The sequence below is a fragment of the Rhinopithecus roxellana genome, chromosome 7 (genome assembly GCF_007565055.1).
Source record: "Rhinopithecus roxellana isolate Shanxi Qingling chromosome 7, ASM756505v1, whole genome shotgun sequence".
Classification (NCBI taxonomy): Eukaryota; Metazoa; Chordata; class Mammalia; order Primates; family Cercopithecidae; genus Rhinopithecus; species Rhinopithecus roxellana.
The window spans coordinates 124696834-124724551 of NC_044555.1; the positions used below are offsets into that span (position 1 = coordinate 124696834).

At 44.8% G+C, this 27718-nt stretch overlaps 1 protein-coding gene across 2 annotated transcripts; it reads left to right on the forward strand.

The window, feature by feature from the left end:
* Window positions 1-2808: 2808 nt before the first annotated feature.
* On the forward strand, window positions 2809-27448 carry UTP14A (UTP14A small subunit processome component). Of its 2 annotated transcripts, none has more exons than XM_010354794.2 (15): window positions 2809-2927; window positions 4044-4119; window positions 5776-5846; window positions 6382-6446; window positions 8432-8574; window positions 9175-9330; window positions 16516-16635; window positions 16733-16827; window positions 18098-18221; window positions 18316-18393; window positions 18832-19225; window positions 22775-23175; window positions 23894-24087; window positions 24217-24316; window positions 27032-27448. In XM_010354794.2, exons 1-15 carry the CDS (start codon window positions 2902-2904, stop codon window positions 27302-27304), a joined length of 2316 nt encoding a protein of 771 aa, XP_010353096.2. In that variant the 5' UTR covers window positions 2809-2901; the 3' UTR covers window positions 27305-27448. The 2 variants fall into 2 exon arrangements, with proteins under 2 accessions (XP_010353096.2, XP_010353097.2); XM_010354795.2 differs by having other exon boundaries at window positions 23894-23999.
* Window positions 27449-27718: the final 270 nt, after the last annotated feature.

A 27718-nucleotide genomic window follows, 5' to 3' on the forward strand; every position in this document is an offset into this window, starting at 1 on the left:
TGCCCGCCCCCCCAAAAAAATATATACAAAACTAGTAAGTGACAGAGTTAAGATTCAAATCCAGAGAGTCCAGCTTCAAAACTCAGGTTCCTCATCATGAAATGAATTTATTCGTTCATTCTTCATATTTAATTTCATGAGTATGAAAATGCTATAAAGCTTCCCTTTTCTATAAGATTACTGCAGTACCACAGGCTTGAAATTGCAAAGGTCTGAACTAATACAATGGTAAACACGATGGAGAAGGGTAAGGAGATATTTGAAAGAGACTCAGGGAAGTAAAACCGACAATGTGGGCAAACAGCTGTGGAGCATAAGTGGGAGGGGAATCTAAGATGATTCTCAGACTTCTGATTTTACTAACTGGGTAGTTGATGAGCCAATCATACAAATGGGAAATTCAGGAGAGGAACTCTAGTGGAAAAGATACAAATTATTGGTCATTTCATGTTTGATGTGCTTTTGGGGCAAAAAGAATAGCCAGGAGACAATCAGATATACTAGTCTGGAGCTCAGGAAAGAGATTAGGGCTAGAGATGTAAATTTTGTTCTCCTACAAGTGTTAAAGGCAATTTCACTTAGGAAGAGTATCTGTAATAAACAAAGAGGGCTCAGAGCAGAATTCTCAGAAACATCATCATTTGCCAGGCGCGGTGACTCAAGCCTGTAATCCCAGCACTTTGGGAGGCCGAGACGGGCGGATCACAAGGTCAGGAGATCGAGACCATCCTGGCTAACACGGTGAAACCCCGTCTCTACTTAAAAAATACAAAAAAACTAGCCAGGCGAGGTGGCGGGGGCCTGTAGTCCTAGCTGCTCTGGAGGCTGAGGCGGCAGGAGAATGGCGTAAACCCGAGAGGCGGAGCTTGCAGTGAGCTGAGATCCGGCCACTGCACTCCAGCCTGGGCGACAGAGCAAGACTCCGTCTCAAAAAAAAAAAAAAAGAAAAGAAAAAAGAAACATCATCATTTAGGGAGTAAGTATATTAAAAACATCCAGCAGAGAAGACTGAGGAAGATGGTCATAGGGTTAAGATACCAGGAGAGAGTGGTGTCATGAAATCTCAGGATGGAGTTTCAACGACAAAATTGTCTTTAATCCCACTAGAAAGTAAGCTCTAGGAAACCATGGGACATATCTGCTTTGTTCACCAATGTATTCCCAATGCCTAGAGGCTTGGCACATAGTAGATGGCCAAAAACATTTCATGAATAAGAAAACAAATTAGCTGGGCGTGGTGGCTCACGCCTGTAATCCCAGCACTTTGGGAAGCCAAGGTGGGTGGATCATCTGAGGTCAGGAGTTCGAGACCAGCCTGACCAACATGGTGAAACCCCGTCTCTGCTAAAAAATAAAAAAAATAGCCAGGCGTGGTGGCGCACACCTGTAATTCCAGCTACTCGGGAGGCTGAGGCAGGAGAATTGTTCGAACCCGGGAGGCGGAGGTTACAGTGAGCCGAAATCGCACCACTGCACTCCAGCCTTGGCAACAAGAGCAAAACTCTGGGAAGGAAGGAAGGAAGGAAGGAAGGAAGGAAGGAAGGAAGGAGGGAAGGAGGGAAGGAGGGAAGGAGGGAAGGAGGGAAGGAGGGAAGGAGGGAAGGAGGGAAGGAGGGAAGGAGGGAAGGAGGGAAGGAGGGAAGGAGGGAAGGAGGGAAGGAGGGAAGGAGGGAAGGAGGGAAGGAGGGAGGGAGGGAACAGACAGTTATTAAATACCACACAAAGTTCTGGGAACCCAAAGACTAAGAGGTATCCATTTTACTTAGCAACTTTGGGTGTCGCTGATCTTGCCCAGAGCAATTTCTGTGGAATAATGGGGCATAAGCAAAATGGGAATGGATTAAAAGAATGAAAAGAATGTTCTTGTCTATTATTTTTCTACAATCATCATATATATACACACACACACACACACACATATATTAGGCCGGGCCCGGTGGCTCACGCCTGTCATCCCGGCACTTTGCGAGGCCGAGGCGGGCGAATCACTTGAGGCCAGGAGTTCCAGACCAGCCTTGTCAACATAGCAAAACGCCGTCTCTACTAAAAGTGCAAATATTAGCCGAGCATAGTGGCGGGCACCAGTAATTCTAGCTACTCGGGAGGCTGAGGCAGGAGAATCGCTTGAACCCGGGAGGCAGAGGTTGCAGTGAGCCGAGATCACGCCATTGCACTCCAGGCTGAGCGACACAGCAAGGCTCTGTCTCAAAAATAAATACTTAAAAGTTGATGGGAGAAAAAAAGTTGTTTAAAATAATTTTTTTTTAAGTTGATAGGAGGTGAGGAAGCGTAGCTACTGACGGCCCATTCTTGGATAAAATATTTTGACTCAGTAAATGAAGAACAGAGCTGCAATTACAAGCGATCAAAAGAGATTTTTCCTTAAATGGAAGGAAACTTGTTTTGTTCACCATCGGATCTCCGGGGCCTGGCACAATCTGGCCACTTAATGGGCATTCAATAAACCTCCGAGCTGGCTGGTGGCCGGCTTGCAGGACGCTGTCGCACAAGGACGGGAGCTGGAGTCTTTCCTTCTGGATTATGTAGGGACGAATGCAGGCGCGGGCTCAGTTCCTGACAGCGCAGCACCTTCGCCCTAAGCTAACCCACTCTGGGCAGCGTGGAAACCAGGGGCCAGGAGGACAGACACCGGCGAGAGAAATACGGGGTGGGTGGAGAAAGGAAAGCCCCACCTGCTGACAGCCGTTTCATCTCCAGCCTCCCGGTTTTATGCAGGCCCCTCCCTACACGGCTCCTGCTTCTCACACGCCTTGTACGGAACGGAACTGACGTGTACGTCGCGAGCGATTGACGGAAACAGAAATTGCTTTGCGGCCGGCACGGAAATTGCTTTCCTTCGGCTTCCGTTCTTGGTCCATGTGAGAGAAGCTGGCTGCTGAAATGACTGCGAACCGGCTTGCAGAGAGGTGAAGGGCAACGAGGGGAGGGGGGATTCTGGGTCTCGTTGGGGGTCGGGTTCCCCACCTTTTGGGAAACGGGCGCCCCCTTTTAACAGATGGCAGTGGTTCCCCTCAAGAGCTGGCCACTTGTTCCTGTTTTCCGCGATCCAGCCTTTAAAGCCCTTTTAATTTCATTCACTTACTCCGCTCCTCAGCTGTGTAGCCGCATCCCTGTAGGTCCTGATGCTGTTTCTGCCTCCCCAGCTCATTTACTATGTTTCACATTCCTCGTCACGTGACCCCTTTTTCTGCCTCTGCCGCGGCCCGATTTAATCCTCTGCGCAGGCAGTGCAGGCGTTATAAACTCCCCGAATCTTCGAAAGCTTTGCTGACTGAAGTCATCACCACGTTTTGGCTCCTGTGATGTTTTGTGCCTCCCCTCCCCGCCCCCGGAACTAAATGTAGTCCGTTTAGTAATGTTGGCTTTGCAAATACTAATAATATATGCTGTTAAGTAACGGTAAATTTTGTAATTTGTTTGTGGGTACCAGTCTCCTTAGTTAAGAACCTACTTTGCTAAGCAAGCCCCAGGGAAAATGGCTTACTCAGCTGCTTTCGACCTGTTTCTCCATTCCTGGGAACAAGTGATCAAGATGACACTTTTGATCAGGCTGCCTATCAAGGAGTCAAACGTGGAGGATGCTTAGAAATATTAATCGTGAAACTGCCTTGCCTCCAGGGCTAGCAACAGCGTCTTTGGCCATTTTATTCTAGGGTCTGACATTTTTACAGCTTTCCATAGGTCATAGGAAATGTTGTGCCAATCACTGAAAAGTGTTAGCTCTTTTACATGCAGTTTTGAGTCAGGCATCACTCCTGGAGCTGATGCCTGATATCAGTCTAAATTTCACGTCTTGACAAGTTTTCAAAGGCGTTCATGCTGCTTTATATATCTTCTGAGGGATAGGGCTATTCTGTGTTGAAGTTACAATGTTTTCGAGATTGTTTTAATAGATTAGACATTGCTTCAAATAATAATATTTCTCTATTAAATTTCAGCTTTTATTATAATTAAGGGATACCTATGCAGGTTTGTTACATGGGTATATTGTATTCACATTTCTTTGTTGCCTCTTTTAACAGCCTTCTGGCTTTGAGCCAACAGGAAGAACTAGTAGATTTGCCAAAAGACTACCTCTTGAGTGGGAGTGAAGATGAGGTGGGTGACAATTGCTAAACTGCCTTCAAAACTAGGGTAGAGAGCACATTCCTGGAATGGAAAGGTGTGGCAATATTCTATGTATTTGTTCAGGTCTCTCAAATTAATTACAAATGGTTAGTGTTTCATACATAAGTTACTGTATCATATTAAGTGCTATAAGGATTTGGAAACTAAGTTACACTCACTACCCTCAAGTTGCATAAGTATAATTTATAAGACCAACCAAAACAGGCCCAGCTGGTGGCTCACGCCTGTAATCCCAGCACTTTGGGAGGCTAAGGCAGGGAGATAACCTGAGGTCAGGAGTTCAAGACCAGCCTGGCCAACATGGCAAAACCCTGTGTCTACTAAAAATACAAAAATTAGCTGGGCGTGGTGGTGTGTGCCTATAATCCCAGCTACTATTGAACCCAGGAGGTGGAGGTTGCAGTAAGCCAAGATCGCGCCACTGCACTCCAGTCTGGGCAATAGAGCAAGACTCCGTCTCAAAAAAAAGACTGAAACACATGCTCCTCGTGATATGATTTCCCAAGTTTGGATTTCTATAGAGCGTTATTTACTTATCTGACTGAAATATGCATATGTATTTTAAGCTGGATCTCCAACAGATGCTATAAGAATTCCAATTCTTTATTTCCCTTACAAAAAACCACTTTTTTTTCTCTTGGGTCGGGGGCACACGACACATCTATTTTAATAACAAGAAGGGTTTTTTTGGTCTGTTTTTTTCTGCTTGTTGTGTTCTTCCTAGGAAAAGCCAACTTAACTTGGAGGCCGGGTGTGGTGGCTCACACCTGTAATCCCAGCACTTTGGGAGGCCAAGGCGGGTGGATGACTGGAGGCCAGGAGTTCAAGACCAGCCTGGCCAACATGGTGAAACCCAATCTTTACTAAAAATACAAAAATTAGTTGGGTGTAGTGGTGCTCCCCTGTAATCCTAGCTATTCCAGTGGCTGGGGCAAGAGAATCACTTCCAGGAGGTGGAGGTTGCAGTGAGCTGAGATCACACCACTGCACTCCTTCCTGGGCAACAGAGCGAGACTCTGTCTCAAAGAAAAAAAAGCCAACTTGGTAACTGGCTATGACTTACACTATATGTCAGGGTTTCCATGTTAGATCATACTATATATTTTATACAGAAACACCATTTTAAGCCCTTTTTGTCTAGAAGCAAGTTAGGACAGACGCATTTAGTTTGAGCTGGAATGCTTGCACACCAGACCTCTTCCAATTCCCCAGTTCTCTACTGACCAAAAGAACGAGAGATTTGGCCGGGCATGGTGGCTAACGCCTGTAATCCCAACACTTTGGGAGGCCAAGACAGGCAGATCACAAGGTCAGGAGATCGAGACCATCCTGGCTAACACAGTGAAACCCCGTCTCTACTAAAAATAAAAAAAATTAGCCCAGTGTGGTGGCGGGTGCCTGTAGTCCCAGCTACTCAGGAGGCTGAGGCAAGAGAATGGCATGAACCCGGGGGCGGAGCTTGTAGTGAACTGAGATCATGCCACTGCACTCCAGCCTGGACCACAGAGCGAGACTCTGTCTCATAAATAAATAAAGAAAGAATGAGAGATTTTATGTGAGACTCAATTTCCATGTTGTCTTTTCCCTCCCCCTCATCCTGATGGTTTTTCCTTTTCTGTGTCTTAGGGGGACAATGATGGAGAGAGAGAGCATCAAAAGCTTCTGGAAGCAATCAGTTCCCTTGATGGAAAGAATAGGTAACGTTCCCGTCAGTTAGGGCAGGTTATATAGTTGATTCCGTGAGATTTCTCTGCAGCTAATATTTATCGAGTGCTTCATGTAAAGACCTTAATACCAGTGCCTAGCATATAGTAAGCATTATATAATTGTTAGCTATTATTAGTCTTAGTGCTATTACTGTAAGCATTTGCAGTCTTATTCCACAATGAAAATCTTTTAAAGCATTGAGTAGGCATTACTTAACCCCATTAGAGAAGTAAATTGACTTACCCCCAAGGTCAGCTGGCTAATATGTTATTGGTTCAGGTGTGTTTGAATCTAAGTCCAATATGTTTTCCACTATGCTTACCTTGTAATAAAGAGAAGAGATGAGGGTTAGACAACCAAGTCCAAGTTAGGAACAGATCTCCTTGCTGCATCATGACAAAACCTGACCCTCGAAGAAATACAAGAAACCAAAGCCCTGTATGAAGAGAGAAGTGTTTGTCTCTCCCACCCCTAAGTCCCCATAAAATTTATCCATTCCTATTATATCGTTTTGCCTAATTTCAGGCGGAAATTGGCTGAGAGGTCTGAGGCTAGTCTGAAGGTGTCAGAGTTCAATGTCAGTTCTGAAGGTAAGTTGAACAAAGGAAGATACCCATGCATGAAACTTGTGGAGTTCCAAGGGCATAGTGTTCACCTCACCCCCCAGGAACTGTTTTTGATGTGGTTAATGACTCATACCATAAATACCTGGGAGAGTGGGTGAAGAAGTGTAGTCAGATGCCCTTCAGTTTCTTCCATCTCTCAAAGAAAGCCTAGAAGGCTGTGGTCAAGGTATCCTACAGAGTTTGATGAGATACTTCTAGGATAGAGGGACATGAATGAAGACAGCTGCCTCTTACTAGCTGCCTCTTAGTAACTTAGTCATAATCCATATTTGTACAATTTCATTTTAATTTCAGTTCTCTTAACAATGCTTTGAGTTAGAAGACAGGCAAATATTCTCTTCAGCCAGAGCTCAGAGAAGTCAAGTTACTTATTCAAGGGCCTTTGCCTAGTACAGTGTTTTTCAACCTTTGCTTTTTTAGTGCTCCCCTGAGAGGAGCCTTTTAAGACATTTTTTTCCTCATTGTATCCCTCCCACTATGCCCCTTCCCCAGGAAATCAAGTCCTAAGGAATAAGAGTTTGTTGGACAGAGTTGAGACTTGGACAGACACAAAACATTGTAATATCTTAAGATTCTTTTCATACTCCCCAAGAAAGAACCAATTTTCACCCTGGGGTTGGGGGGGTGGTAAAAATTGCCCCTGTTCAGAATACATGCTCTAATAAGTGGCAGCTGTGGGATTTTATCCTAATACTGAGTCTAGATGCCAAATCTTTTTCACCCTGTTCACAACTTAGGCAGCTAGAATGGGTTTTGCATTTGTAGTAATCACTGGTGTAGCCTCCTAGGGCAAATAACAGTGTATTCCAAGCATACTCATTCAGCGGATATTTATTGTGTTTCTACTAGGTAGCAGTATCAGGAAGTGTTGTAGATACCAAGGCTACAGTAGCGAATAAGATGTGAGCTCCTGGGGCTTATATTCTAATAAAGGGAGACAATAAGAGAGGATGATGCAGTAAAGCAACTAAGTGGCTACTTTAGATTGGTTGGTCATGAAAGGCCCCTGAAGAGGCAAAATTGAAGCTGAGATCTGAATGACAAGTCAAGTGAACCATGCAAAGATTGGGGAAAGCATTTCAGGCCAGGGAACAGCTAGCACAAAGGCTCTAAGGTAGAAACATGCACAGCATGTTGAAGAATGGGAAAGAGGACCCTTTGACAAGAGCATGGTGGAGGCTGGGGGGGTGACATGAGGTTAGAGAGGCAGATGGGGATTAGATCTCATAGGACTGTGTCCTTTAGGTAGATGAGATTCAAAGTATAATGGGGAGTCACTGGAGGATTTTCAGCAGCGTCACGACATGCTGTGGTTTATATTTTCAAAAGATCATTTTGGTCTGGATGCAGTGGTTTACACCTGTAATCCCCAGCACTTTGGGAGGCCGAGGTAGGCAGACTGCTTCAGCCCAGCAGTTTGACGCTTGCCTGGGCAACATGGCACAACCCTATCTCTACAAAAAAAGATGCAAAAAATTAGCCACACGTGGTGGCACATGCCTGTAGTGCCAGCTACTTGGGAGGCTGAAGTGGGAGGATTGCCTGAGCCTGGGAGGCAGAGATGGCATCACTGCTCCCCAGCCTAAGTGACAGAGTGAAACCCTGTCTCAAAACAAAACAAACAAAAGAAATACCACTTTGGTTGTTTTTATTTTTGGCTGTTATGTGAAGAATGAATTGCAATAGGGCAAGAGTAGAAGCACCAGGAGAAAAGCAAACGAGTTTTGAATAAATATTTTCCCCTATCTTCTACCCCCTAACACGTTTGGGGATGAATGTAGAGTGATAGTGTTGGCATGGCTAGAAATAGGCAATTGAAGTAAGAGAATTATTCCTGCTTCTCTGCACATTTGCCACCTACTGGCATTTTCTACTGAGGCTTCTGCCTACATTATATTGAGATCTTGCCTCACCTCCTGTTCTGACTAGAAAGTTTGACCTTCCTACAGGATCAGGAGAAAAGCTGGTCCTTGCAGATCTGCTTGAGCCTGTTAAAACTTCATCTTCTTTGGCCACTGTGAAAAAGCAACTGAATAGAGTCAAATCAAAGAAGACAGTGGAGTTACCTCTGAACAAAGAAGAGATTGAACGGGTAAGCTACAGAGAAGGTGGTCTATTAAGGGAAAGAAATTGTATTGACAAGGGAAAATAGGGTAATAGAAAGAAGGGAAAGACCTGAAAAATGGGAGAAGGGGGAGCTGTGATTTCCCCACTATGGATAAGATTAAAAATAATGTAGGAGTGCCAGGCGCAGTGGCTCACGTCTGTAATCCCAGCACTTTGGGAGGCCGAGGCAGGCGGATCACCTGAGGTCAAGAGTTCGAGATCAGCCTGGCCAGCATGGTGAAACCCCGTCTCTACTAAAAATACAAAATTAGCCTGGTGTGGTGTCACACGCCTGTAATCCCAGCTACTTGGGAGGCTGAGGCAGGGGAATCGCTTGAACCAGGAGGTGGAGGTTGCAGTGAGCCGAGATCGTACCATTGCTCTCCAGCCTGGGTGACACAAGTGAAACTCCGTCTAAATAATAATAATCTAGGAGAAATTGCAGTCCTGAGAAGCAAGCAGTAACCTCTAGCATCCTGATTCTTTCGTGGGCTAAGAAACGTTGCTTCCTAATTTCTTGTTAGTCCTTTGGGTTTGATGCTTTAATCTTGTGGCTCTTTCCTTTTACATACCTTGTCTGCTTCAGATCCACAGAGAAGTAGCATTCAATAAAACCACACAAGTCCTCTCCAAATGGGACCCCGTCGTCCTGAAGAACCGGCAGGCAGAGCAGCTGGTTTTTCCCCTGGAGAAGGAGGAGCCAGCCATTGCTCCCATTGAACATGTCCTCAGTGGCTGGAAGGTGAGTACAACAAAAGAAACTGAACTTCATTGAAAGGTGAGATTTTATAAGTAGGAGATTTCAGAGCCTGCAATTGATTTGATTGGACATGTTAAGCTAAACCCCAGCATAAGTCATTTTAGTTTAGTGCTCAGAAAGAAGGGATTGCCCATCATCATTGTCAGTCATATGACTGACATGTCAGTCACAATAGCTCTGTGATCACTTTTTTTTTTTTCTTGAGACAGGGTCTCGCTCCGTCACCCAGGCTGGAGTGCGGTGGCACGATCTCAGCTCACTGCAACCTCCACCTCCTGGGTTCAAGCGATTCTCCTGCCTCAACCTCCCAAGTAGCTAGGATTACTGGCGTGCACCAACACACCCAGATAAATTTTTTTTGGGATTTTTAGTAGATACAGGGTTTCGCCATGTTGGCCAGGCTGATCTCAAATTCCTGACCTCAAATGATCCGCCCACCTCAGTCTCCCAAAAGTTTTGTGATTACAGGAATGATGAGCCAACACGCCCGGTCTCTGTCACTTTTCATCTGCTTGTAGTATACAGTACTTGGCTATTTCCATGTTTTTGTGTTAAACCATGTGATTGCCCTTATAGCGGGAACATAATAACGTTTTCTTTCTTTTACTCCAGTTTTTTAAAAGCATTTAAAGCCACATTCTGATCCTAGGGAAATCAGGAACTCGGTAGTATTAATGATGCCTTAGTGAGGATATGTGAACAACAGAAGCCAAAGTTTGCTTTTACAGGAATGAATACCACATTAAAATATGTGTTGCTGGCAATGACTAGAACTTCAGCAGGTAACTTATTATGACTCTGAGCTGCAGGGCAGGGGTTGATGTTTTAGAGCTGGGTTTCCCAAACACTGACCCCTAACAAAGTTTTTGTCTGAAACAAAAGGATAATTGTAAGTATGTTTGTTTGGTGGGTGTAATGTTGCCAGTTCTTTTTTATTATGAGGTTATTCTTTCTATTTTAGTGGTGTTGAAATGTCTTTTCTTCTATGAAATGATGGTGGTAGTAAATGATGGGATTGGGGATGAAATGGTAGTTATGCTCTTGGCAAAATTAGAAGTCGGAAATCCTATGTTGATCCCTAAAGTCTCGGTTTTTAGTCTGAATAGCTGCTTTAGAACAGCTAGCCTACTTTTCCAATACACCATTGGTATGGAGTCTATAGTCTATAATGGGCTGATGAGTCTTAAATAGATGCCCTCTTTGTGCTTCTCCTCTTTACTTTCCAAAAACCCAAGAATGGTAGCTTCTTAGGCATTGGGAAGTTGAGCTAATTAAAGCTAATCAAAGTAAATATTGCTTGCCACAATAGCTAGAAATTGAGCAAGTAGTTGCTTATTATGGGGATAAGCTGTTTCTGATGTTTTTGCTGAAGTCACTACCATTCTCTTTCTAGGAGGCTTCCTTTTCTACACGAAAAAGAGATCAGGTTTAAAGTGTGGCTGCAGGATGAAGGGAGACTTTAGATTTTTTTTTTAGAAAAAAAAAAATCAGAGGTAATACAATTTGTAGGATTCAAAAATAAAAAAGCATAGAAGATATGTAGTGAAAAGTTTGACTCCACCCTGTGCCCCATCTGATCATTTTTACCCCCATACTCACCACTTGCATAAGTTTGCTGTTGTTGTTGTCTTAGAGTTTTATTTCTATATTCACGTTTACCTTTTTTAAATAAAAAGAATGGTAGCATGCTACTACACACTGTCCTCCACCTTGCTTTTTCCAAACGACAGTGTAATCTTGGAGATAGCAGGAAAATGCCAAGTTTGTTATTAAAAACGAGATGGGGCCGGGCGTGGTGGCTCACGCCTGTAATCCCAGCACTTTGGGAGGCCGAGGCGGGTGGATCACCTGAGGTCAGGCGTTTGAGACCATCCCGGCCAACATGGCGAAACCCCATCTCTACTAAAAATACAAAAATTAGCGGGGCATGGTGGTGCGTGCCTGTAATCCCAGCTACTAGGGGGGCTGAGGCAGGAGGATCACTTGAACCTGGGAGGCGGAGGTTGCAGTGAGCCGAGATCGTGCCACTGCACTCCAGCCTGGGCAACAGAACAAGACTCCATCTCAAAATATATACATAAATAAATAAATAATAAATAATAAAATAATAAATAAATAAATAATAATTAATAAAATAATAATAAATAAATAAATAAAAAATAATAAATAATAAAAACTAGATGGTAGTGGAGGAGGTTACACTAAGAATAGCACAACCTCTTCAAGATAGAGTGAGGCTCAGATGTTATACATTGAATATGCCATGCCATTCATTCATTCAAAGACTGACTTTTGAGAAATTATGCTAGTAGGGCACAGAGAAATAAGGAAGTGCTTAGTTCAGAGGGTGCTTTGTGGCTAGCAACTCCTAGGTCTCTCCTTACTTAGAGTGCAAAGTACCAACAACTAGTATATGCTGTATTAAGGTTTCTAGAGATTGAATATCAAGTCTCAGGCCGGGCACGGTGGCTCATGCCTGTAATCCAAGCACTTTGGGAGGCTGAAGCAGGTGGATCACCTGAGGTCAGGAGTTCAAGACCAGCCTGGCCAACATAGTGAAACCTCATCTTTACTAAAAATACATAAATGAGCCGGGCATGGTAGCACATGCCTGTAGTCTCAGCTGCTGAGGAGGCTGAGGCAGGGGAATTTCTTGAATCCAGGAGGCGGAAGTTGCAATGAGCCGAGATCACACCACTGCACTCCAGCCTGCAAAAAAAAAAAAAGAAAGAAAAGAAAATTGAAAGTCTGTACTATAGTTTTGGTTCAGCTTCCTAAAATTTTGTTTAGCTGCAAATAATTAAGTGGGATAGTGCATGAGAAGGCATTTGTAAACTGCAAAGTGCTAGAAATGCTGTAAGGTAACTTCTTTCACCCCTCTCCTCACTATTCTCTGTGTACACCAGTATTTACCAAGGCATTCTCCTTGAAACCTTAGTCTCTCAGTATGCCCTCACAAGAGGAGAGGAGGCATTGCTAGAAAATGCTGCATGCCCCTACTGGAGATCGGAGAGTCACAACATGCTTTAGCATTTTAAAGGCTATGAAACAGGCCGGACGGACATAGTGGCTCACGCCTGTAATCCCAGCACTTTGGAAGGCTGAGGTGGGTGAATCACCTGGGTTAGGAGCTCGAGATGAGCCTGGCCAACATGGCAAAACCCCGTCTCTACTAAAAAATATACAAAAATTAGCTGGACATGGTGGCTTATACCTGTAATCCCAGCTACTCCGGAGGCTGAGGCACCAGAATCACTTGAACCCAGGAGGTGGAGGTTGCAGTGAGCCAAGATTGTGCCACTGCACTCTAGCCTGGGCAACAGAGTGAGACTCTGTCTCAAAAAATAAAAATAAAGGCTATGAAACAATGGTGAAGATACCTGTTGGATTTAATTTAACTTAGGGTATACAAACTGATTTTATTAAAATTTCAATAAATTGAATTTTAAGCTTTTAACAGGGGAAGCAAATCTTGTTATCTGATGAGGAATGTGTTTGGGGAAGAGCTGGTCTGTCTCCACTGCTGCGTCCTCTCTCTCACCTTCTTCCCCTACTGCCCTACTGTAACTTCTCTCAAAAGGCATTAGTGAGGGGCCTCTGAATTGCCAGATCCCAAGCCCTCTTAGTCTTTAGCGTATTTGACACCATTAGCACATTTCATTCTAAAAATCTCTCCCCTCTAGCTTCTGTGATATACTCTGGGTATTTTCTCTCTCTGGCTTTCCTTAGTCCTTTTTATGCTTGCTCTGTAAATTCCATACTTTTTTTTTTTTTTTTTTTTTTTTTTTTTTTTTTTTTTTTTGAGATGGAGTCTCGCTACCACGCCCAGCTAATTTTTTGTATTTTTTAGTAGAGATGGGGTTTCACCGTGTTAGCCAGGATGGTCTCGATTTCCTGACCTCTTGATCCGCCCGCCTCGGTGTCCCAGAGTGCTGGGATTACAGGCGTGAAAATTCTATAACTAGGCCGGGCACGGTGGCTCACGCCTGTAATCCCACCACTTTGGGAGGCCAAGGCGGGTGGATCACGAGGTCAGGGGATCGAGACCATCCTGGTTAACATGGTGAAACCCTGGCTCTACTAAAAATACAAAAAATTAGCCGGGCATGGTGGCAGGTGCCTGTAGTTCCAGCTGCTCAGGAGGCTGAGGCAGGAGAATGGCGTGAACCCTGGAGGCGTAGTTTGCAGTGAGCCAAGATCGCGCCACTGCACTCCAGCCTGGGCAACAAAGCGAGACTCCGTCTCAAACAAAAAAAAAAAAAAGAAAAAAGAAAATTCCATAACTTTTGACTATCACTCTCAAACCCGTCTTTGGAGCTCCAGTCTTATATTCCATGTGACTAGCAGGAATCACCTGGGTCTCCCATGTGCACCTTAAACTTAGTCCAGTCCAAAGTAAGCTTTGCATTTCCTTTCCCCAGACTTCCAAAACCTATACCCCTTCATTCTGCAACTCAGTTAACAACGTAACTTCCTACCCCAGTCACTTAGGTTGGAAACCTCAGTCATTTGATTCCTACTTGACCCCTTCACTGTCTCCCTCTCCGCCAGCTTATACAGGGGCCTAGGCCTGCAAATTCTGTCTCTGTAATAGTCCTTAGGCTCCTATTTTCTCTTCATTTTCATTTTCACTGCCCTAATTGAGGCCCTCATCGAACCTTTCCTTTGGAACTTTACATATATCCTCTACACAATCAGCAGGATTTTCATGCTGAAACACGAATTTGATTGTTGCTCTCCTTAAAATCCTTCAAAGGCTGTTCACTTACAGAATAAAATAAAATTACCTAGCATTTTAGCTATGTTGGACAACACATTCTATTACATACCACTCCTTTCCCTGTGTCTGTGTTTTTGCTTATGCTCATCTGTTTGGATTTTTTTTCCTCCTGACAGAACTGTACTTAGGCCTCAAAGCCTAATTCAAAAGATCACTTCCTTCCCCAAGCCTAACCTACCTCCTAATAATATTTAATGGTGATTTCCTCTGTGATTACCCCTATAGAATAACGTAGCAGTATGTATTTAACCCATTACGTTATGCTGTTTGTGTTGTGTATGCCTCTGCTCTGAAAGGCTGTGAGCTCCATGAGGACAGGAACTATCTTAATCAATTGTGTATTCCTAGCACCCCACACAAGTGCCTGGAATATAGCTACAATCAGCAAATGTTTGTAAACTGAATTGAATTGAAGGGACATTACAGCTTTGTAGTATAAATCACTTTGTAGCCTGTGATTGATCACTACTGCAAATACTAAAAATGGAAGAACACGTACCTTTACTATTCAGTAGAACAGTTTTATGGTTAAATCAATAGCATCATGTAACATGTGATGATGTGCGTTTATGCATTTATCCAAATATTTGTAAGTTTAATACTGACCATGATGTATATGGCTATTGAAGAAAACCACACATAATATGTGTGTGAGGTTTGAAACTAGCTCTGTTGCCTAGGGCTGTCATTGTGCCTTGCCAGAATGTGGACCGTGGCATGATCGGCCTGATTATTTAGCCATCCTCACGATAGCATGTGGAGTAACTGGTTTACAGTTCATTCATTTCATACATACTCTGCCTAGCATGCAAAATTAACTGGAAACTGAGGAATTGGAGCCAAAGTTAGAAAATGAGGAGAGTTCAATTTGAACCATCAGGAAACAGGCTAATTACATGAAGGTCTTTTTCTTTTTCTTTTTTTTTAACATAATAAATAGAGATGGGATTTCACCATGTTGCCCAGGCTGGTCTCAAACTTGTGGGCTCAAGCAATCCTCCTGCCTCAGCCTCCCAAAGTGCTGGGATTACAGGCCTGAGCCACCATGCCCATCCTATATTTTTTTAAAGGCAATATCCTTTTGTGCTCAAGAAATTAAGACACACACCCCACCACAAACTACATTTGAAGACTGTGCCAAAAAAAGTCATGTTTTTTCTCATTTTCTTTCATCAGTAATTAATGATACCAAGAACACTTATATGCATGGTTTATAGCAGTGGGCTATGGTCAAAAAAAGTTGGGCTTCCCCTCTGAGACATTTGCAGATCTATTTCCTAGGTATATCATCAGTGGCAAATAATGCTTATCTTAAGATCTAACCTTGCAGGGCATGCTGGGCTCACGCCTGTAATCCCAGCACTTTGGGAGGCCAAGGCAGGAGGATTGCTTGAGGCCAGGAGTTTAAGACCAACCTGGGCAACATGGCAGGACCCTGTCTCTACAAAAAATAAAAAAAAATTAGCAGATATGGTGGCTTGCATTTGTGGTCCCAGCTGCTCAGGAGGCTGAGGCAGAAGGATCACTTGCGCACTAGAGGTGGAGGTTGCAGTGAGCTGAGATTGGAGTGCCAGTGGACCCCAGCCTGGGTGACAGAGGAAGACTCTGTCTCAAAAAAAAAAAAAAAAAAAAAAAAACTAACCGCCCCTTCCCTCTAGAAATATTCTAAAAGAAGGCTTATGATATGAATTTGAGATTCCTAACTATAAAGTAATAGTTATGTGCTTCAAATAATACATAACAATACAGGGACTCAAGGGCAATGTGCCTAGATTCTTAAGAGAATGGAAATCTGTTTAACATATATTGGTAACCTGGGCTGGGCACAGTGGCTCATGCCTGTAATCCCAGCACTTTGGAAGGCCAAGGCGGGCGGATCACGAGGTCAGAAGATCGAGACCACCCTGGCTAACATGGTGAAACCCCGTCTCTACCAGAAATACAAAAAATTAGCCAGGCGTGGTGGCAGGCGCCTGTAGTCCCAGCTACTTGGGAGGCTGGGGCAGGAGAATGGCGTGAACCTGGGAGGCAGAGCTTACAATGAGCCGAGATCGCGCCACTGCACTCCAACCTGGGCAACACAGTAAGACCTATCTCAAAAAAAAAAAAAAAAAAAATACTGGTAACCTGAACACAGTGATCCTTCTCAGCAGTATTAGAGAGTAGCCTCAGCATCTCCCTGCTGAAGTTGTCATATAAGAATCAAATAAGGCTTTATTTACACTGCTGACAAGAAGACTGGAACCCCCTTCTCTTGCTGTAACAGCAAATCCTATCCACTTATGATTCCAATTATAGTGTCATAAGTTAGATAATCATAGGAATATAAAGAAAGAAAGCTGTAAGAGCATGGCTTAAGACTCAGAATGTTTTGTTGCTTCTTTAAGGCAAGAACTCCCCTGGAGCAGGAAATTTTCAACCTCCTCCATAAGAACAAGCAGCCAGTGGCAGACCCTTTACTGACCCCCGTGGAAAAGGCCTCTCTCCAAGCTATGAGCCTGGAAGAGGTAAGTGTGTCATAGGCCCTTCACACCCAGGCATGCCACGCTTCTCCTAGCATTTGTCTTCTGGCCCAGATGTCACTGTAAATGTCATTTGTTGTAGGCAAAGATGCGCCGAGCAGAGCTTCAGAGGGCTCGGGCTCTGCAGTCCTACTATGAGGCCAAGGCTCGAAGAGAGAAGAAAATCAAAAGTAAAAAGTAAGGAAGCCCCTGTGAATTGGCCTTTGGTTCCACAGAAGAAAGTCATGTGGCTCATCATAAATTCTTTGGAGAGAACCTTTGATGCGGCAACTAGAGTCATGTAGATGAGGTCCCAAACAGGAGTGACTAGCCTTTTGTTCCCCACAAACCAACCTCATACAGTTTTGCCAAAAAGAGGACTATTCAGTTACTTTCTCTACCTTCCAAGGCATCACAGAGTGGTTCTGCAGAATGAGCTCTGAATTCTAGAGCTGTTAAGGCCAATAGGGCTTCCTTCCTGCCTTTTTGCCTCTTTGAAACTTGTTGGCCACATGTGGTGGCTCATGCTTGTAATCCTAGCACTTTGGGAGGCCGAGGTGGATGGATCACTTGAGCTCAGGAGTTCAAGACCAACCTGGGCAACTGGTAAAACTGGCTGGGCACGGTGGCTCATGCCTGTAATCCCAGCACTTTGGGAGGCTGAGGCGGGTGGATCACTTGAGGTAAGGAATTCAAGACCAGCCTGGCCAACATAGCAAAACCCCATCTCTACTAAAAATACAAAAATTAGGCGTGGTAATGTGCACCTATAGTCCCAGCTACTTGGGAGGCTGAGGCGGGAGGATTGCTTGAACCCAGGAGGTGGAGGTTGCAGTGAGCCAAGATCACATCACTGCACTCCAGCCTGAGTGACAGAGTGAGACACTGTCTTAAAAAAAAAAAAATGAGGCCAGGTGCGGTGGCTCAAGACTGTAATCCCAGCACTTTGGGAGGCCGAGACGGGCGGATCACAAGGTCAGGAGATCGAGACCATCCTGGCTAACACGGTGAAAACCCGTCTCTACTAAAAAATACAAAAAACTAGCTGGGCGAGGTGGCGGGCGCCTGTAGTCCCAGCTACACGGGAGGCTGAGGCAGGAGAATGGCGTAAACCTGGGAGGCGGGGCTTGCAGTGAGCTAAGATCTGGCCACTGCACTCCAGCCTGGGCGAAAGAGCGAGACTCCGTCTCAAAAAAAAAAAAAATGAAACTTGTTCTACTCCTCCCTTGAGTTTTAGAGGCAAAGGAGACTCTGAGCCACAGAGGTCTACCCTGAGGACTGTGGGTACCAAGAATCCTGCCAGTCCTCTCAGGTCCCAAACTGACTCCCTATAGCCAACTAGCTCTATGATGCCCGTTCCAGCCCCCTGCCCAGGGAACCCATTGGGTAGTATGGGCACTTGTGCCTATGACATCCGTGCTTCAGCTAAATTGCTAAACTCTTCCCTCCTACCCCTCTTACCCTACAGGTATCACAAAGTCGTGAAGAAAGGGAAGGCCAAGATAGCCCTAAAAGAGTTTGAGCAGCTGCGGAAGGCTAATCCAGCTGCGGCACTAGAAGAACTGGAAAAAATTGAAAAGGCCAGAATGATGGTGAGACTACCTCTTGCCCCACCCCCACCCCTTTGAACCAGCTTTCCTTGGAAGCCACTAAAGGTCTAAATCTCACTCTGTTCTTTCTTTCTAGGAAAGAATGAGCCTTAAGCACCAAAACAGTGGGAAATGGGCCAAGTCAAAGGCAATTATGGCCAAATATGACCTGGAGGTAAGAGTCCCTTGGGGTGAGAGAAGATCTGGAATTGGAGGATGCTAGCAGAAGCAGAGTTGGGGAAGAGCCATGAGGATGGATGGAAAACCAGGAATCTAAAAAGGCATCAGAAAAATCTCTAAGGCAGAAAGGAAAATGACCAGAAACAAGGTGGAAAAGGAGAGATGGAAGGGAAACAGCATTGAAGGCAAGTCCAAAGCGGGAGAGGAGCTTTTTAAAATCTTATTTCACCTGTTGATTCCTTGAGGACAAAGAATTTGTCTTCCATTTTATACCACAGCTATTAACCCAGCATTGTATATGCAGTTTAAACAGTAGGTACCAGTAAGAAATACCAAGTCAAATCAAGAGGAGGCAGCTTTATGAAATGGACCAGGAAAGGTATTATTGCAGTCACTAATGACAGGGCTCTCATGCTGTGACTCTTTCCTCCAGGCTCGCCAAGCTATGCAGGAACAGTTGGCCAAGAACAAAGAACTAACACAGAAACTCCAGGTAGCCTCTGAGAGTGAGGAAGAGGAGGGAGGCACAGAAGAAGTGGAAGAACTCCTTGTCCCTGATGTAGTGAATGAAGTGCAGATGAATGCAGATGGGCCGAATCCCTGGATGCTCAGGAGCTGTACCAGTGACACCAAAGAGGCTGCAACCCAGGAGGACCCTGAGCAACTGCCAGAGCCTGAGGCCCACGAAGTTTCTGAAAGTGAGGGAGAAGAGAGACCAGTGGCAGAAGAAGAAATTTTGTTGAGAGAATTTGAGGAAAGGCGATCCCTTAGAAAAAGATCTGAGCTCAGCCAGGATGCTGAGCCAGCAGGCAGTCAAGAAACAAAAGGTGAGCTGTGATCAAATGGAAGGGAGAAATTCCTAGTGCTGTGGACAGACTATGGGAGAAAAAAAAATGTGTCCACCCACACACACAACTGCATAGTGATTAGGCTCTAGGGACTTGCAAGAGTGCATGCACTGGATCCCTGTAGAGAAATTACATTCATAACTACTTTTCTTTGAAGGCATTTAATAAGCAGTCATCTGCATGGCCATGCAACGTGATTCAGGCACATTTTCTGTTTTTGGGGGCTTACAGCCTTCAGAAAGCCATAATAACTAAACCATCCTTGAAGTTAGGGTGTGAGTTAGTGTTCCTGGTACCTACACACCAGGGAGAAGTACATATGGTAGAATGGCAAATCTGAAAGTCCATTCACACCTATAGACACAGATAGGTCGATTTTGAGACATTAGGAAACATCTTCTAATTGCCAGATTTTTTTGTTTTGTTGGTTAAGTAGAAGTGGCATTTTTAGCACTTCTTAATGCTAGTTTATGTGTGTCTACATGGGGTGAGACTTTACGGAATGAATGACTCCACGGGGCTACATGGCAAATTAGAATTGTGACTCCATGCTCAGGCTCTATTTGTACTTTGTATTTTCTACCTGTTATCTTGAAGAGATCTTATTAACAGTGTTAGCACCTGTGAGATTGGTCAGAGTTCCCATTCTGGCAATAAACCAGGACACTAAAAAGCCTGCCTAGGAAAACGACCTATATTGAGAAATCACTTGGCTATCTGGACAAATTACCAGGTCTGGTTTGGTTCCACATAGGAATGCATTTAGATGACGGCAAAAATCTGGTTTTACATGGCAAAAAAAAAATTATTTTTTTCTACTTTTTTTTTTGTTTAAGAGACAGGGTTTTGCTCTGTCATCCAGGCTGGAGTACAGTGGTGCAATCATACCTTACTGCAGCCTAAGACCTCCCAGGCTCAAGCGATCCTCTTGGCTCAGCCTCCCAACTAGCTGGGACTACATGTATGTGCCACCATGCTGAGCTAAGTTTTTGTAGAGACTGAGGTCTTGCTCTGTTGTCCAGGCTGGTCTTGAATTCCTGGCCTCAAGCTATTCTCTCACCTCAGCCTCCCAAGGTGTTAGGATTACAAGTGTGAGCCACCGCACCCAGACTCCTTTTTTTTTCCTTTGTTTTTTTCAGGTTTCCACATACAAAAATTTATTTTAAAAGAGCTATAATTTAGAATGTATTGTGGTGACCTTTACTTAATAGTTTTGGCTGGATATTTCTGGGATTAATAATTGCAAGCAGTCACTTCTGAGAGAATTTTGGAAAGCAGCACAGCGGGCTGAGATTGTTGGGGTGTCCATATATGACCACAGGACCCTAGTGGCTTTCTCTTAAGCCCCCTCAACAACTGACTATCTAGCTAAATGTGCAGAGCGGCTGACTGTGATATGAAAGGATGAAAGATAGATTTGCATTTCCTTAGACAGTAAATAAATTGAATTTTCTCAAACCTTCCAAGAGTGTCCTAAAATACTGGAAAGTCACGGACCCCAATGAAAATGAACAAGGAAACCTGATTCTTGAGAAATAAACATACATGTGTCCAAAGGCCAGATCTGAGGAGTTACAATGGCTTCATGCCAAAGCTAGAGAGCAGGATCAACTTGGGAATGGTAGCAACTTGAGTCGATGAAAAAGCCAGTTTAGAAGCATGTCACTGCCAGGTTTCCCTCCAGACTCTTTTTTTTTTTTTTTGAGACAGGTCTGTGTCATCCAGGCTGAAGTGCAGTGGTGCAACCTTGGCTCACTGCAAGCTCCACCTCCCAGGTTCAAGTAATCCTCCTGCCTCAGCCCGCAAGTAGCTGGGATTACAGGCATGCACCACCATGCCCAGCTAATTTTTGTATTTTTAGTAGAGACGGGGTTTCACCATGTTGGTCAGGCTGGTCTCAAACTCCTGGCTTCAAGTGATTCACCCACCTCAGCCTCCCAAAGTGCTGGGATGCCAGCCCCTCCAGACTCTTAAGACTAGTGTTATTTGCTCAGATGTTGCCAGTGGAAGTGTGAGCTACATCCACTGGAAAAAGCAGCTACTTCATCCCTTGACTCAGCAACAGCAGATTATGAAATACTGCTTTAAGATATGGAGTAGAAATTCTTGAGTCAAGATGAAAATCCTAGGCTGGCGCGGTAGCTCACACCTGTAATCCCAGCACTTTGGGAGGTCGAGATGGGTGGATCACGAGATCAGGAGATCAAGACCATCCTGGCTAACACGGTGAAACCCTGCCTCTACTAAAAATACAAAAAAATTAGCTGGGCGTGGTGGTGGGCGCCTGTAGTCCCAGCTACTCAGGAGGCTGAGGCAGGAGAATGGCGTGAATGCGGGAGGCGGAGCTTGCAGTGAGCCGAGATTGCACCACTGCACTCCAGCCTGGGCGACAGAGCGAGACTCCGTCTCAAAAAAAAAAAAAAAAAAAAAAAAAAAAAAAAAAAAAAAAAAGATGAAAATCCTGGATAAGGTTTTTACAAGCAGTAAAGCATAAATTACAACGAAGTTACATTCAGAAGCCACCTGTTAAAGTGGCTTCCTTTTTTAAAATTTGGAACTTGGGGCAATCTTCCCAAGTGGGGTTTACTGCACGAGGAACTTAAGCCACAGTCCCAGTCATACAGTGGATCATTGGCAAAGCTGGGAATAGGACCCAGGACGTCTGCTTTCCAACATGCTACTTTTTTTTTTTTTTTTTTTTTGAGATAGGTCTTGTCCTGTTTGCCCAGGCTGGTATGCAGCGGCACAGTCATAGCTCCCTGCAGCCTTGACCTTCCGGCTCCAGTGATCCTCCCAGCTTAGCCTCCCAAGTAGCTGGAACTACAGATGCACACTGCCATGCCTGGAAATTTTTTGTTGTTGTTGGGGGAGTGGAGGTGGTAGAAATGAGTTCTCACTATGTTGCTTAGGCCGGTCTCGAACTCCTGGGCTCAAGCGATCCTCCCCACTCGGCCTCCCAAAGTGCTAGCATTACAGGTGTGAGCCACCATATCCAACATCGCACATGCTACTTTTTTTTTTTTTTCTTTTTTTTTTTTTTTTGAGACAGAGTCTCGCTCTGTCACCCAGGCTGGAGTGCAGTGGTGCAATCTCAGCTCACTGCAACCTCTGCCTCCCTGATTCCAGTGATTCTCCTGCCTCAGCCTCCCAAGTAGCTAGACTACAGGCACATGCCACCATGCCCGGATAATTTTTTATATTTTTAGTAGAGACAGGGTTTCACCGTGTTAGCCAGGTCTCGATCTCCTGACCTCATGATCTGCTCGCCTCGGCCTCCCAAAGTGCTGGGATTACAGGCATGAGCCACCGCACCTGGCCACATGCTACTTTTAATTACCAAACTCCATTGCCTGCTATGATTAGTGTACTCTCTAGGAGATTCAATGTACAGAATCTTCTTTTCCCCGTTTGTCCTCGTTAGAATGTCTTATGTGGTACCTAGCACTTGGTGGGTGCTCAACAAATGCTTACCGACCAGACAACGTACATACCTCCTTTTTCTGACAGCTTTCATTCTTTTTCCCCTAGATTCCAGCAGCCAGGAGGTGCTGTCTGAATTGAGGGTACTAGCTCAGAAATTGAAGGAAAATGATCAGTCCAGGAAGCAAAAAGCAAGTTCAGAGGGGACTATTCCCCAGGTCCAGAGAGAGGAACCTGCCCCAGAAGAAGAGGAGCCCCTGTTGCTACAGAGGCCAGAGAGAGTACAGACGCTGGAAGAACTAGAAGAGCTGGGAAAAGAAGAATGTTTTCAAAATAAGGAGCTTCCCAGACCTGTGTTAGAAGGGCAGCAGTCAGAGAGGACCCCAAATAATCGCCCTGATGCCCCTAAGGAGAAGAAAAAGAAGGAGCAAATGATCGACCTACAGAACCTCCTAACCACACAGTCTCCCTCTGTGAAGTCTTTGGCAGTTCCCACAATAGAGGAGCTGGTGAGCAGAGCCAGGGTGGTGGGCCATTGTTCAGAAAGTGTCCTTGCACAAGGAGTAATGAAGCTTTGTTTTGCTGCGGGCACATTTCAGTAATTGAGAAGTCCAGAATAGTATAGGGCCAGGCTAGTCCCAGTGATGTTTTAATAGATGCAGATATATGGGTGCTGTCAAGACCCCTATTTCCGAAACCCTGATCCACCAAAACTCCTCTGGGGTGACTCTAAAACTGCTCTCAGAGGAAAGAGGGAGTAACAGAGTTCTGACCAGATCCCAGGCAGGACAACTCGAAGGTGACTCATTGAACTGTTGCCAAAGTTTTATTTAGTGGGATCTCAAATGGTCTAAGACTCCCCAGTTAATCTGAAACTTAAAGTGAAGCATCCTGGCACCTGTCTTTTAAGGGATATAAGCTGGATGAAGCCTACAGTCTGGCCACTTAGAGCTCCTGCTGCCAACACGGGCCATTCCTTCCTCCACCCTGCAGCTTCCTTACTTAAAAGTTTAAAATTGTGTCATATGATAATGAGCTAGAGATACTTACCCTAGAGGGAAGAAAATTGGAGCATGATTGGCTGCGCATTAGTTTGTATCTCAAGACCATCATTGTTCAGCACTTCCCTCTAGGGGGCGCTAAAATGTCACGACCCAAAATTCAACCGTTCTCACCATGAACCACAGCTCATAAGCCAAGCTGTAGCTCTCGCTTGTTTCTCCCCAGGAAGATGAAGAGGAGAGAAACCAAAGGCAGATGATAAAGGAAGCTTTTGCTGGGGATGATGTCATCAGAGATTTCTTGAAAGAGAAGAGGGAAGCCGTGGAAGCTAGTAAGCCAAAGGATGTGGACCTGACGCTACCTGGCTGGGGCGAGTGGGGTGGTGTGGGCCTAAAGCCCAGTGCCAAGAAAAGACGCCGGTAAGAATGCGGAAGAAAGTCTGTCATAAGGGCACTAGGTTCTCCCCCATCGCCCTTCGGTGTCCTCCCTACCCTTTTGACTAAGTCCTTAATGCTCCTAGTCAGATGTCCTGTTGTTTTGCTTTCCAGGTTTCTCATTAAAGCCCCTGAGGGTCCTCCAAGAAAAGATAAGAATTTGCCAAATGTGATGATCAATGAGAAGCGCAACATCCACACAGCGGCTCATCAGGTGAGAACTTAGAGAGTTCTTTAGCTGCCTGACTCTCTTGCTTGAGAGGAGTATTCTAGTGATGTGTAGTCAAGAGGGACGTGTGATCTTGACCACAGAATCAAATCTATTGTTTTCGCTGAATGGCTGTTAGATTTATCATCTCAGATAGGCTATGCTGTTTTAATTACTGGCCAGGAAAAAAGTTTAGAGTCAAGGTAATGCTCAAACAGAGGCTATAAGGTTTGAGCTGTAGCTGAAGAAAAATGAAGACAAACCGGTACTTGTTCAGGAGAATGAGAAGACTGTAAGTTGTGTCACATGATAACGAGCTGGGGATGTTTACAAGAGAAGAAAATTTGAGCGTGATTACGGTGTTCAAGTATATTGAAGGTTACTGTATGAAGTCACATAAAGTAGAAGTTAGAGGAGATACAGAAATTCAAGGCTGCTCTGGGAGTATGAGTACGTGTAAAGGGGACTCAAGAATGAGATTGGACTAGATGACCTTTATGTTCCCTTCAATTCTGAGATCTGTCCCCAGCCAGTATATTGAAATGAGTTACATTTTTCCCTCTGAAGGAATAAAGAACTAATGGCTACAGAACAGAGGTAAGAAGATATACATTTCAGTAACATTCTTTTTTATCTTATTTTGTGAACCAATCACTGCAGAAACTGAAACGTAACTACTGCAGTCCCAATTAAGGCTATATAACTAGAAAATAGGCAGTTACACGATAAGGGAAGGGGGGAAAGGGTGCTTCGGTGGGCCAGGATTCCAGGTGATAGGTAGAGTATGGAGCTCAATAAAGACGACCGTTCCCTTCCAGGGGTCTGTTTGTTTTTTTAATGCAGTCATGGCAAACTGACAAATAGTTTTCTAGGAATCTCCCCTGATTTTCATCTTTTTAATAAGTTACTGCAGGTTCCAACATGCAGTAGAATAAAGTGCTTCAAGGTGCCTAGGGGGGACTTCTGAGACTGAATACTTTGTCCAGGTGTTCTCTTTGTCCAGGTGTTCTCTTTTTCTGTTGCCCTGGTTGACAAGCACAGATGTAGCCGTCAACCCAAATAAGACATTCCCTTAACTTAAAGAGAATCTGTTTCCTTCGCTACTACCAGGACCACCAGATAGTGCTTAGCTTCTCTTGAGTATTCCACTAAATGTTTCCAGAGACTACTGATTTGCTTTTTTTGTTTGTTTTTGTTTTGTTTTCAGATGGAGTCTCACTCTGTCACCCAGGCTGGAATGCAGTGGCATGATCCCAGCTCACTGCAACCTCCACCTCCCAGGTTCAAGCTATTCTCCTGTCTCAACCTCCTGAGTAGCTGGGATTACAGGCATGCACCACTACGCCCAGCTTATTTTTGTATTAGTAGAGACGGGGTTTCAGCATGTTGGCCAGGCTGGTCTTGAACTCCTGACCTCAAGTGATCTGCCTGCCTCGGTCTCCCAAAGTGCTGGGATTACAGGTGTGAGCCACCGTGCCCTGCCAAAGACTACTGATTTTTACATCCCCATTTTCTCCTTACGTGTTTTCCTCCTTTGGCCATTGGGGAAGTGTTGAAAGATTATTTAAATGTCTGAAGGTAGAAATGTGGTGGAGGAATACCAGGCAAGGAAACAGGAGCTTTGGGTTCTGTTCTCCAATGCTGCTCCTCATTTACTTAGGTCCATCATTTCCTCCCTCTAAGCCAAATTTTCAGGCCAGAGATGACCATTGCCAATATCTAGGGCCTTCCAGCTCTACATTCTGTGGTGCCAAAAGAAGATGAAGCCAAGTGGGCTGGGCGCGGTGGCTCACGCCTGTAATCCCAGCACTTTGGGAGGCCAAGGCCGGCGGATGAGGTCAGGAGATCGAGACCATCCTGGCTAACACGGTGAAACCTTGTCTCTACTAAAAAAGAAATTCAAAAAAATTAGCCGGGCACGGTGGCAGGCGCCTATAGTCCCAGCTACTCGGGAGGCTGAGGCAGGAGAATGGCGTGAACCCGGGAGGCAGAGCTTGCAGTGAGCTGAGATTACGCCACTGCACTCCAGCCTGGGCGACAGTGAGACTCCATCTCAAAAAAAAAAAAAAAAAAAAAAAACCCAAACAAAAACAAAAAAAAAAAGATGAAACTAAGTGTAACGGCCTGGTAGAGTTCAGGATTCGGGTTCCTTGAAACATCAATCCTAAGAGAGGGAAGGAGGAGACTGAGAGCATAAAGAGGGTAGAAAAGTTATAAAATCCACAGGGATACACAATGGTCTGGATTCTTGCAGTGACAGTGTTATATAGGAAAGCTCACTCTGGGACAACAGCCCTGGAGCTCCTGTAGCTGGATAGGGACAGTGTCACTTGTAATCCCAGCTACTTGGTAGGCAGAGGTTGCAGTGAGCAGAGATTACCCCGCTGCACTCCAGCCTGGGCAACAGAGTGAGACTCTGTCTCAAAAAAAAAGCAAAAACAAAGAAGTAGTGTCAGGTTGGTTTTTTAGACCCTGAATTGTTGAATAAACAGGGGATCCAGAGCCAGCTTAGGCCCCCCTACTCCCAAATGTCATCAAGCAGATTTGACTCCTAAGAGCAGATGGGAGCGATGGGATGCCTTAACCTCTTAGTCTCTTCACTTGCAGTCATCATGTGGAACCGTGGCCTGTACCAAAACAGTACCTGATGAGAGTTGCCAGTACAGTGTATAACTGCACCCCAGGCCTGCCTCATACCAAATCATTCTCCTTCCTTTCCAGGTACGAGTGCTTCCATATCCATTTACCCACCATTGGCAATTTGAAAGGACCATCCAGACCCCCATTGGATCCACATGGAACACCCAGAGGGCTTTCCAAAAGCTGACTACTCCCAAGGTCGTCACCAAGCCAGGCCATATCATTAACCCCATAAAAGCAGAGGATGTGGGCTACCGGTCTTCCTCAAGGTCGGACCTGTCTGTCATACAGAGGAATCCAAAACGAATCACCACACGTCACAAAAAACAGCTGAAGAAAAGCTCTGTAGATTGAGTTGCTGGAGGAGTGACAGCCAGGAGCCCTGACTTCACTTCCTTTGGTCCAGTTTTACTCTGGTACAGGGTGGATTCCAAAACTGGCTCAGTACATTGCATGTAGTTGAGCCACATTTTAAAAATAAAGGCATTTTTAAATCTATTTACCTGCAGTATATGTTGTGTTGTCCCCCAGTGGAATCATTTCGTTCAAGTCAGACACCTTTGGATTCTCCAGCATTGCATTTCTCGAGTTGCACTTGTCAGGGCCACTTCCTTTTCTTACCAAGGATTATGTAGTTGGTCCTAAATCGAAGTGGAGAAAATTCACTGTAGTCTGTAATCTTAAATATATCACATCAGATATGATCCACCATTAATAACTGCCAACTGGAAGAGACAGGGTTAATAACGATAAAATACTGTATATTTT

Bases quoted from the DNA above. Each gene is read 5' to 3' on its own strand.
- UTP14A (XM_010354794.2), top strand. From the start codon at position 2,902: ATGACTGCGAACCGGCTTGCAGAGAG. The intron at 18,394-18,831 runs GTAAGAGTCCCT...TCTTTCCTCCAG, and splicing joins TGGCCAAATATGACCTGGAG to GCTCGCCAAGCTATGCAGGA. The intron at 24,317-27,031 runs GTGAGAACTTAG...CTTCCTTTCCAG, and splicing joins TCCACACAGCGGCTCATCAG to GTACGAGTGCTTCCATATCC.